The sequence below is a fragment of the Otolemur garnettii genome, unplaced genomic scaffold, assembly GCF_000181295.1.
Source record: "Otolemur garnettii isolate 467f Iridium unplaced genomic scaffold, OtoGar3 scaffold00006, whole genome shotgun sequence".
In the NCBI taxonomy this organism is placed as follows: Eukaryota; Metazoa; Chordata; class Mammalia; order Primates; family Galagidae; genus Otolemur; species Otolemur garnettii.
Window position 1 is genome coordinate 10,364,307 of NW_003852401.1, and position 13,123 is coordinate 10,377,429.

At 33.2% G+C, this 13,123-nt stretch overlaps 1 protein-coding gene across 2 annotated transcripts in view; it reads right to left on the reverse strand.

Moving 5' to 3' along the window:
- The window catches only part of CNTLN (centlein), a 319,321-nt gene that overhangs the window by 135,658 nt on the left and 170,540 nt on the right, over positions 1-13,123 (reverse strand). For both annotated transcript variants that reach the window (XM_003782868.2, XM_012813233.1), the window contains exons 11-12: positions 9,394-9,515; positions 7,651-7,770 (exon numbers count right to left, since the gene is read on the reverse strand). In XM_003782868.2, coding sequence (XP_003782916.1) covers positions 7,651-7,770; positions 9,394-9,515 — 242 coding nt within the window. The remainder of the gene's footprint in view (positions 1-7,650; positions 7,771-9,393; positions 9,516-13,123) is intronic.

Here is a 13,123-nt window from a genome sequence, read left to right on the forward strand (position 1 = left end):
TTCTTTACTACTATATCAACTAATATTTCCAACCATACTCAATAGGAGAAATGGCCAGCAGTAGCTTTGTGATGTAGAAGTGCCACAGAATGCTTTATTAAAGTCTTAAAAAGTTAATATTTAAGGTTGGATTTGGAGCAACTACTTAATTTGGTTTAAAAGCAGTATTCCTATATTTCAATGAAGCTTGCTCTCTAGCCAAAGGACCAGGAAAGGGGTGGGTAAGTAAGACAAAAATCATGCTGACTACAGCCACCCTACTCCAGCTATGAACCAGTGGGGGAAAAACAAAACAGAACACAGTCATTTATTGTCAATGAAAGCAGAGTGAGAAGCCTGGTCATTCACCAACACCAAGCAGTAACCCGTTCACACCCTCTTCAATGCACTATCAGAAGAGGTCAAATTAAGAGGTAAGAAGGAAAAAAGCCAAGTACAGTGGCATGTGCCTTTAGTTTCAGCTATTCAGGAGGCTAAGGCAAAAAGATTGCTTGAGCCCGGGATCATTTGCCCCAAGGCCAGCCAGGGCAACATAAGGAGACCCTGTCTCTTACCAAAAAAAAAAAAAGGAGGTAAGACTACTCTATCTTCCCGGTAGTAATAAGGTGACCTTCTTCTTCAGGTATGATGTTATCTGAGGCCTATTAAAATAAAGGTTTAAATAAAATCTAGGGATTCAAAATATAATACAGATAGTCCTTGAAATACCATGGTTCTACTTATAATTTTTCAACTTTAGGATGGCATAAACGTATCCCAATTTTGGCACACTTTAAATTTTGGGATAGCAATAGGTGATATATGAGATATTCAACATTCTATTATATATAAGCTTTGTGTTAGATGATTTTCCCCAGCTGTACACTAATTTAAGTGTTCTAAGTACCTTTAAGTAGACTACCCTAAGCTATGATATTTGATTGGTTACATGTATTAAACGTATTCGCAACTTACTATGGATTTACTGGGACATAACAACATTGTAAGTTAAGGAACATCTATGTTCCAAGTGTCAGAAACAGTAAAATAATAAATCATTATACCAAGCATCAGGAAAATCTCAATTTGAAAGAGAAAGTATAACCAAGGGATGGTACCACCAAAATATAATGCATATCTCTGAATTGCTTGCCAAGGATTTTAAAGCAGTCGTGATTTAAATGCTCCGGTGAGCAATTATGGACACTCTTAAAACAAATCAAATAAAAACTCTAAGCAAATAAGTAGGCCATATAAAGAAGAATTAAATTAAAATTTTAGAACTAAAAATTATAATAATTAAAATAAAAAAATTCACCCCACGAGCTCAATAGCAGAAATGACAGGCGATCAAGGAAAGCATCAATAAATGTGAAGACAACAGAAATTATTCAATCTGAGTAACAGAGAGAAAATACATTGAAAAATAAATAGATACAACCCTCAGGGACTTGTAGGATTAATAGTAAAAGATCTAACACTCAAAAAAAAAAAAAAATCTTTGAAAGAAATAATGACCAAAGGTTTCCCAAATTTGACAAAAGGCACAGATGTAAAGATTCAAGAAGCTGACCGAATCCCAAATAGGATAATCCACGCCAAGCCATGTTATAATCAAACTTCTGGAAAATAAAACAGAAAAATGACTGAAAGCAGGTAGGGAAAATGATGTATTACCTATAGCAGAACAATGACTCAAGGAATGTATTTTTCATCAACAATTATTAAGGCCAGAAGGAACTGGTATATTTTTCAAGTGCTAAAGGAAAGTATTGCTAATTTAGACTCCTATATTCATTGAAAATATGTTTCAGTAATGAAGGTAAAATCAAAGATATTTTCAATGAGAGCAAACAAGAGAATTTCCTGCCAGCCAACATACCATAAAAATTCTAAAAGATGTTTCTAAGAAACTGGAAATATTAGAAATGAAAATATTATTAACAGAAAAAGCAACAAAAATACCTCTATTATAGTAGTCATATACATAACAAATAATAAATATAATAAATATGATATATAGGTAAATATAAAAGAATATCCATGTTTTATAATTTAAAAATTATGTTTGATATGGGTGGCGCCTGTGGCTCAAAGGAGTAGGGCACTGGCTCCATATGCCGGAGGTGGCAGGTTCAAAAACTAAAAAAAAGGCTCGGTGCCTATAGCTCAACCGGCTAAGGCGCCAGCCACGTACACCTAAGGTGGCAGGTTCGAATCCCCAGCCCAGACCCGCCAAATAACAATGACGACTGCAACCAAAAAATAGCCGGGCGTTGTGGCGGGCACCTGTGGTCCCAGCTACTTGGGAGGCAGAGGCAGGAGACTCGCTTGAGTCCAGGAGTTGGAGGTTGCTATGAGCTGTAATGCCACGGCACTCTACCCAGGGGGACAGCTTGAGGCTCTGTCTCAAAAAAAAAAAAAAAACTAAAACTAAAAAAAAAAAAAATTATGTTTGATAATTGAAGCAAAAATTATTACATCATCTGATGAGTTTCTCAATATAAACAGAGAATGTGTTTGAGATAATTATAAACAGAGGAGGGTAAAGGTATGTAAAAGGAGGTAGGGTTTCAACATTGCACTTATTGTGGTAAAATGTTCATGCCAATAGATTCTAACAAGTTATGTATGTATCATATAATACTTAGAGCAAACACTAATAAAACTATTGAAAAAGATATACTCAAAAACCCTTTAGATAAATAAAGATGGGATTCTAAAACAATCCAAGCAACCAATAGAAAAGAAAAATACAGGAAGCAAACAAAAAATAACATGTCAGACTTAGTTCTAATACATATATAAATAATGCAAGATAAACATGCAAAAAATGTAATTTAGTATACAGAAATACAATAGCAATGTACATTTAAAAAACAAGATAAAAATTAACACCACTTAAACTATTCCAAAATATAACATAACTTAGTACCAATCTAACAAAGTAATGACATACAGAACTTGCATGCTAAAATTACAAAACACTAATGTAAAAAAAAAGAAAATCTCAATAAATTAAGAGACACTGCTTTCATGGAATAGTAGGTTCAATATAGTTAATATGTTAGTTCTCTACAAACTGATATATAGACTTAGCAAAATTCCAATCTTTCTTATTTTTGTAACTAAATTGAAATATGGAAAGGCAAAGGGACTAAAAAGGTCAAAACGATTTTGAAAGGGAAGAATAAAGTTGATTATTGTCACTAACTGGGTTTAACATCTATTAGAAAGCTATTATAATCAAAATCAGGTGGTTTTCATGAAATATTGTAATAAAGATAATTGGAATAAAAGAGTCCTAAAGTAGAACCACAAAATACAATCAATAGATATTTGACAATTACAAAGAATCTATTTTAGAAAGAACAGCCTTCAAAAGTGATATTGATACAAGTTGGCATGTATTTACAAAAACAAAACTTTAATCTATAATATATCTTATATGAAAAGTAGCTCAAGAGGGATCATAGATCTAAATAAACATGTAAATCTTCCTCAGAAGAAAACATGAGATAAAATCCTTGTGACCTTGATTAGAGAAATAGCTCTCAAAGCCATGAACCATGAAGGCAAAAAAATGATAAAAGTGGATTTCATCACAATTGAAAACTTTTGCCTTGCAAAATTACAGTTAAGGCCATCTACAGAACGGGAGAATATATTTACAAATTAATGACTTGTATACAGAATATATAGAGAACCCTTAAAGCTCAAAAGGAAGAATGAATTATTGTTCAATGTGCACAATAACCAACCATTTTTTAAATGGGCAAAATATTTGAATAGACACTCATCAAAGACAATATAGAGATAGCAAATAAGCACATGAAAAGACAATCCGTTAACCACTGACCACTAGGAAAATAGAAATTAAAATCACAATGGGATACCTATTGGCATGGTTTTTTAAAAATTCTGACAACACCAAGTACTGACAAGGACAGGGAACAATTGGACTTTCGTGAATTTCCATTGGGAATGAAATGGCATAGGTACTTTGAAAAATACTGTGACAGTTTCTTTTAGAGTCATACATATGCTGGCCACATGATCCAGCAATGCAACTTCTGGATATTCAAAAAGGTATATTCACACAAAAACTTGTATATAGGCAGGTTCCATTTTTAACCAAAAAAAATACACACACACACACAGATGCAACCACCACTTTTCTCTTCCCACAAACCCTCACTCTCTCTTTCCAACTTGGGCTTGGCAGGATGGTTCCCGCAAAGAAGGGTGGCAAGAAGAAAAAGGGCCATTCTGCCATCAACGAGGTGGTGACTCGAAAATATACAATCAACATTCACGAGCACATCCATGAAGTGGGCTTGGCTTCAAGAAGCATGTCACTTGGGCACTCAAAGAGATCCAGAAATTTACCATAAAAGAGATGAGGACTCCAGAAGTATACATGGATACGAGGCTCAACAAAGTTGTCTGGGCCAGAGGCATAAGGAATGGCTCGTATAATATCTGTGGGCAGTTGTCCAGAAAATGTAATGAAGATAAAGATTCATCAAACAAGCTCTATACTTCCGTTACCTATGTACCTGTTACCACTTTCAAAAATCTACTGTCAACATGGATGAGAACTAACTGGTGATGGTCAGAAATATCTAATATAAAAGCGCGCGCCCACACACACACACACACACACACACAAAAAAAAAACTAGAAAAGACTCACATGTTCTTCATCAGATGGATAAACTGATATATCCATACAGTGGAATATTATTTAGCAATAAAAAAGAGCAAAGTGTATGAATCAATTTGAATGAATCCCAAAGGCATTATGCTGAGTAAAAACATCCAGTCTCAAAAATGTACAGCCTCTGTCACACTTTGATATTTAAAGAAAATAAAGTTACAGCCTGTATGATACCACACATATGACATTCTAAAAAAGACAAAGCTCTAGGTAGGGAGAATGAATCACTGGTTGCCAGGTGTTAGGAGTGGTGGGAGGATTTGACTACAAAAGGACAGGACGAGGAAATTTTTGAGGTGATACAACTGTTTTGTCTCCTGATTGTGGTAGCAGAAACTTGAATCTATCATGTGTTATAACTCAAAAATCATATACTAAAAAAGTGAAGGTACTATATGCAGATTTTCTAAATTCTCTTTATCAGTCAACAAACTTTAATGAAAAAATGTCATTTTATAAGTCTCATTGTTTTATCATACTTTATAAAATTAGTCTTATTTTTAACATCATATTTCATTAAGAATATTTAATACTAATCATGTTTCCAAATAAGCTCCTGAGAATAGAAAGTTTGTCTGATGTTGTCATTTCATTCACCTAGCAGAGTGCATGTCAGGAGGCAGTAACTCAAATACATTTGTTAACTGAATAAATGTTTTACAAAATAACCTAACCCTTTTCCCCAACTTTGTACATGATTTAAAGTTTATTAAATTCTTTAAAAAAAATCCATTATATTTTACTAAGTTAAGGCAGATATGAAAAATAACTATTTTACAATTGGCTGTCACATTAATGAACATAAACAGATTGTAGGAAAAAATTCTATACTTTAATATTGACTTTTAGCATTCAATTCAAAAAGGTATTTGAAAAGTACAAACACTGCTGATTGAACACATCAAGGCCTTATTACATTTTCCTTAGTTTTATTTCATGAATAGAAATTTATATTCATGAATATAAATTTATATAGTTATGTTTCATAAACCCCAAATGTACCACTTACATGTAACCTCTGCGTGAATAGATTAAATTTCCCAACTAGTTAGATTTGGTCTCTGTACTTACTTCATCCAAGATCAAGTTTTATTTTGTAGAAGTCATTAAAGATTATCAGATAAAGCACTGATACATGGATGCTATGATATGGATGAACCTTGAAAACATGATGCTAAATAAAGAAAGCTAGTTACAAAGGACCATCTATTGTATCATCTTGTTTACGTGATGTGTGAAGAAAAGGCAAATCTACAGATACAAAAGTAGATTAGTAGTTCCCTAGGGCAGGATAAGAGAGTTGGAGAATGACAGCTAAATTGTGTAGTGGTGGTGATGAATATATCCTAAAATTTATTGTGATAGTGTATGGTACAACTCTTTGAACATACTAAAGGACATTGAATTATATAGTTTATATGAGTATATTATATGACTTGTCAATTATATTTCAATGAAGCTACTAAATGCTTCTTAGATAAATTTATGTAGTCTGTAAAATAATTTTTAGAGGCCAGGCACAGAGGCTCATGTCTATAATCCTAGCACTCTGGGAGGCAAAGGTGGGTGGATTGCTTGAGCTCAGGAGTTTGAGACCAGCCTAAGCAAAAGTGAGACCCCATCTCTACTAATAGAAAAACTGAGGCAAGAGGATCACTTGAGCCCAAGAGTTGGTGGTTGCTGTGAGCTATGATGCCTCAGCACTCAACCCATGATGACAGCTTGAGACTCTGTCTCAAAATATATATAAATAGATATATACATATAAATATATATATATTTTTAAATATATATAAAAATAACAATTTTTAGATAAGAGACTTTATTATCAGGATCAAAAATGTAGCACTAGTAGAGTATATTTTACTTTGAGAGATAAATGGAAGCATACATCTAAACCTTATGTCATTCTGTTAAAAGTTTATCATTACATGTAAAAGGTTTTAACCAAAAGTTATGTAGTATATAAGACAAGCTTTTGATTTATAGATAAAAAAATTCAGTTGCACTTAATTACTTTATACCATATGATGCTAAATTCTAGCAATCTAAAAGATACCCAGGCTTTCAAAAATAACTGTATAGTCCAATTGTCAGATATTAACTCTAAATGAAGAAATAGCTAAGTAACAGTAGCAGCTAATTATATTGGTCTAAGGCCTTTTCATCTCAATAAATAAATAAATAAATAAAAGAAGTAGTGTTTTTTTCTCTGGCCGGATTAATATAATAGCCTGTGAATTATAAGATCAAGCAAGCAAACTGTATGTTTTCTAAAATATGAAGTATCCTTCATCAAGTTTTATACTTAGGGCAGCTAAGAGACCTATGTAGAAAAATCGGCAGTAAGCCCAAAGGACAGGCAGTGCATAGCAAGAAAGAAAGCAATTCCCTCGTGTCTTTTGCAGGTCACTACCAAGGACCATGTTAGCAGATCCACACCAGACCCTTAACAGGCAGTTCTACTGCTACCAGTAATTAGCTTGGACAGCTCTGGCTCCAAGAGTAGCAGCAAGGCTACACCATAATGAGCTCAGCTGGGATTAGCAGGACAGGGCAGGGAACCAAGAGAGCTCAGGCATTCTGCATTGCGTATGTATCTAGGAGATCAAACAAGGATGGCTGGCTAGGTTATCCCCTCTCCACCTCATTCCAAAAATGAAGCACGGCAGTGTCTAAAATACAGGCTAATGAAGAGCGACACCTCCAACAGATGAGAGCCACATTAATTAACACAATCCCTAGATCATATTATACAGTTTCTGTTAGAGCTAGTAAATGTGCAACTTGCTATTGCATGATACATATATTTTTAAGCTTTTCGCCTTTACTTTTATTGGAAAGAAACAGATTATTTCATTTCCAAATTGTATAAAATATTTCTTTGATGGTCTTTAAAGAAAATTCTCCCAAATGTTTATCGAAGTCCATATTGTTAAAAAATAAACTCACTTTTGAAGCATTAGCTCCTGGTTTTCCCTTTTGAAATATGCCAGTTCATTCCATACAGCATCGGAATCTTCTTGTTGAAGTTGTTTGGGATCTGCTCTCTTTATCTTTCTAATTTCATTCCTATTTTTAAAATAAAGTTGCCTTTTTCTTTAACATGTTCAATATACAGTGTAATTTAATTTATATATTCCTTAGAATTTAAAAATGTCTATTGACCAAATTACCAATTCAAGCTGTTTACTGGATGAATTTCCTAAAACTTAAGCATGTAGAAATTAAACTCTCCTATCATAATTTCCTAAAGCTCAACTGCTACTATGGAAAACAAACTTTTTTTTTTGGAGACAGAGTCTCACTGTGTTGTCCTCGGTAGAGTGTCATGATGTCGCAGCTCATAGGAACCTCAAACTCTTGGGCTTAAGTGATTCTCTTGCCTCAGCTTCCCAGGTAGCTGGGACTACAGGTGCCTGGCTATTTTTTACACCCAGCTATTTTTTGGTTGCAGTTGTCATTGCTGTTAGCAGGCCCAGGCTGGGCTAGAACCCGCCAGCTTTGGTGTATGTGGCCGGTGCCCTACTCCCTGTGCTACAGGCGCCAAGCCTAGAAAGCAAACTTTCAAGCAGACAGATGATATTCTTAGATCTATTCCTGTCATTCATCTTAATAGTAATAAAACATACAGTTTAGAATTTTAGCAACCTCCAAAAAATCCTGTAAGCAACCAACTCATCTAGAATGTGTTGCCAATCAGCCTGAATGTGGTATAGATGTCCTATCTTATAAAAAGCTATTACCAGCACACATGTCACTTTTCCACTGATTACTGAAAAGTTAGGTGAGCAAACACTAAATCTAGAACAAATTGCTTTATTTCTGCTTTACAGACAAGCAATATGAAACACTTCCATTCATCAAAGGAAAAAATGAGATGTGACAATTATCAACAAGTGACACTAAATGCCCTTTACAATTTCATTTTCTGCATATAAAAGAAATTCTTCGTTCTTATTTTGTAAAAGTGCTGTACTGGACAATTTAGAAACAGTATTTCTCTACAGAGCAGACCAATGTGTATCATCAACATTGCCCTAAAGGATCCATCTCAAAAGATGAGAGGGTAGTAGATTTTCTGTACTCATTCAGTCCTTTGCCCTCTGTTGATACTGTTAACAGGGGAGCCACTTACAACTAACCAAGATTTGAACACCTGTTCAGAGCAATTGAATTGAGACTGCCAATTCATTCAGATAAGCTGGAGAACAAACTGATGGATAGTAAACATCTTCAAATTGCATACTAGGTTGAAATAGTTTTAAGATAGTTAATTATATATGTGAATTTCATATTTCTCTTTTCTTTCCATTAAAACTTGAACACTTTTGGGTTATAAACATTTTAACACCCATATTTTATTTATTTAAAAGCATCTTTCCAACCACATGCATACTAAAAATATTTGCATTAAATTACATATTCTTATTAAGCTATTCCACTGATAATAAAAATATATACAATAATTCATAATCATCTACATTCGATATCTGCAAATGATAGGAAAATTTTTAGTTACTGCTAGCACATTTCTGTTTTTATTTGTCATTTCTCCATCTAAGAATTCACAGTAAAGATTTGACTACCAAATAATATCTTTAAAACCAAACAAAAGCCATTAAAACACCTATATAATGCTACTCCATTCCATTTAATATTTAGGGAAATGCCTTTATGAGCTATGTAACTCACATGCCACTGCCTTCTTCCCACTGTTTTAATTGCTCTTTTACTGCTCTGTAGTTGGTCTGTAACATCTGTAGCCTTTCCTTGCGTTTTTCATGGGCATCTCTTAGCTCATCATTTTCTTGGCTCTGTAGAACACAAAAAAGCAAGTATATAAGTTTGAAGAAAGTATTAGTTTAATGTTTCAATTAAAAGGTTACTTACCCAAAGATGAAATTCGAAAGCAAACAGTGTGTAAACATGAATAAATTTATAATATTTAAGCAGAAGAAAGCAAAGAATTTCTCAAGTCACAAAATAGGTTTGCTGGATAAATTCAGCCTACACACTTGGATTTTTTACACTGCTTACAAAATTTGAAATTTTGTCATCAAGTTAATTTCATTCCTTTCCCTGTTGTTAATATACATACAAATATTCATAAGCCTATAGTGTAGATTTTTAACTTTCTTTTTCAGCATATGGATTTATCTATATATATATAAAGCATGATTATTTTGTTAAGGTGAAAATATGACTAATATAAGGATATTAATCACAGTAAGACCAATTATTCAGCCTGTGAATTCATAATTAACATGCATAAAGCATAAAGATGATAAAGAAGAAAGAAAATGAGACTAGGCCTGCTATGGCATCTCATGTCTGTAATCCTAGCACTCTGGGAGGCTAAGGCAGCTGGATAGCCTGAGCTATGGAGTTTGAGACCAACCTGAGCAAGAAATGAAAAATTAGTCGTCATCCTGAAGTGAGCCTATAGTCTCACTACTTGGGAAGCTGAGACAAAAGGATTGCTCCAACCCAAGAGTTTGAGGTCACTATGAGCTATGACACCATGGCACTAGACTTAGGAGAAGCAATATAGTTTAACCTTTTGGGGTTATACAATAAAAAACTGAATAGAAAGCTAGGCTTATTACTTTTGCAGTGGTCATAGAAGAGATAACCCCACATTATGTTGTTTCAACACTAAGCTTAAACAATTACACTCACCTACTTCTAAATGTATAGCACATGTGATACATATTCATTTTTAGATGTAATCATAAAATCTACTTATAAAATCTTTATAAGTAGAAAATTCTTTATAAGAGCAAATTCTTAGTCTTTGGACACATTCACATGATATATATAGTATGTTTCACAAAGTAAAATAAATAGTGAGTTTTTTCCATTAAGAATTTCAAATATTTTAAAAATTTTTACTCATATTTCTGTATGAATAAATTTGTATATTTATTTGGTGGAGGCAATAGGTTCTCTTTATCATCATAGTGGCATGAGATGAGTAGGCATAGGACAATCAGGAAGATCTGCATTCTATCCTTGGAGCTTCTCCTAGTAGTTGCATTATCTTAATAACACTATTTAGATTAAATCAATTTCTTTTTTGATAAAACATGTAAAAAAAAAAAAAAAAGCAGATTTAAACTGTGGTGATTAAATTAAGTGAACATAGACAAAGCCCCTGGCACCTGCCCTTTAAAGGCACAGAGCAAAAATCAGCTTCTTTCAGTCTCCATTTCCCAGGTGATGCCAAATTCACTGTCTTCTTGGCCATTTGCCTCTCATCTAAACAGTAAGGTAATAATTTACAGAGTTTGCCTTATTTGACTGAAATTCTGTCTATTTCAGGGGTGTAGATATTTTGTCATTCTACTTTTAATACATTTATAGTAGGATAATTCTCATAAGTAGTTATTAGCATGTATCATTTGTTTGTACCAAGAAATATTCTATATGCCATATGGAAATAGGATTACTTGATGGAAAAGCATGAGAATGGCATTAGTTGACAGGGGTAATCAAAATAAATGTTATCCTATAGAGTTTTAGAAGATACACAATTCACAGTTAATACAAACTTGCTAAAAGTTGCATAATTTAAAACATGAAGTAAAAGTCAAACATTAAGGAAATTGAATTCAATTTTGTTCATTTCAATTTAAAAAGCATACATGAAATGCCTATGATATGCAGAAGCTTAAGTGCTGGTAAGAGTGCAAATCTTGCTGCTCAAAGTTAACTACATTTTACTTTGATACAACTACATAAGTTCAGTACATCTCAGTTTCTCTACCTTCAAAACATATTTATATCTCGTTTAAGATGTTAAGAATGATTTAACCTGGAAGTTGAATTTTTCATACTAAGTTTGATAAACAATCCAAATATCACTTCACATCTTTAACACAATAAGCTTTCTAATCTTAAGGAGGTTAAATAAATAAATTAGCCAAACAGAAGATTAACAATGAACTGTTAGATAGATCAATGACCATAAGCTAATTACACTTATTGGTATTTCTTAAAACTAAAAAACATATTAGAAATTTCAACAGAGTGTATTAGAAATTTGCTAATATAATAATTTAATTACAAGAAATCTATAGAGCACATTGGAAGAAGAACGGTTCATGTCAAAACATAATTTCAAAATAAACTTCCACTTGAACTATAACAAAGATTTTATTTTAAAGATTTCAAAATAGCTTTTTATAATTATTATTCATTGAATCAAAGTAGATCTCCTAAACTCTTATTTTACAATGAATTTCTTTTTTTTTTTTTTTTGTAGTTTTGGCCCTGGGCCGGGTTTGAACCCACCACCTCCAGTATATTGGGTCGGCACCCTACTCCTTTGGGCCACGGGTGCTGGCCTACAATGAATTTCTTAAAAATTAACACATACAGGCCAGGTGTGGCGGCTCACACCTTTAATCTCAGTACTTTGTGAGGCCAAGGTGGGAACATCACTTGAGGCCAAGATTAGCCTAAACAATATAGTAAGACTCTGCCTCTATGAAAAAGAGAAACATTAGCTGGGCATAGTGGCAAAGGCCTCCAGCTACTCAGGAGGCTGACATGGGAAGATTGCTTGATCCCAGGAGTGTGAGGTTATAGTGAGCTATGGTCACACCACTGCACTCTAACATGGGCAAAAGAGTAGACCCAGTCTCAAAAGAAAAAAAGTATTGCTTACAAACCTTGTGTTTGGGGAATCCTTAAAGTTCTATGTTAAAGTCATCAAAAACTTTTGAGTAAATAGACCCTAAACATTGATTAAAAAGTGAAAATTAATAGAGTAGGATATACAAATTTTCTTGATTGCTTTTCACAATGATCCTCTATTGAATTAATAGAACAAATTTGAGATTCTTGCTAGTAGTCTTATTATATTCAGCCTTTTTCAGTACTGCTTCAGTTCCTATTAATCACCGAATCTAATATCCAATGTTTTCTTTAATTCACAAATAGCAATTGACTATCTTACACCATTAAACCTAAGAATAAACTCAATAAAAATCTCCTGAGTCCTATATATTACTCATGATGTGCCTGCATCTAAACTAGGCATATTAATCAAAGCACTGAATACAGTCATTTCTGATTCCTAAAGCTTTAGTGTAAAATGTTCAGTATTAGCAAAGTCTTGGCTTTCCTATAGTAATTTAAATACATGGCTATTTCCACCAAGTAGTGATTATAAAAAAAGGTTTCATACATGAGCTTCTTTACTTTAATCTTACTTGCTTCCTAATTTATTTTAATTTAGCAGTAGAGTACTTATATAATTTTATAAAATTATTAAAATCTAAACTATTAAAAATGAAACTCAACTAGTGATTATTTGTCCATCAATTTGATAGATATGATTTATAATACTAATTGTTTAAAAATGCAGTTTTATTCATGAACTCGTGATTTGGGGATGCTGATATCAAGTGGCATCCAT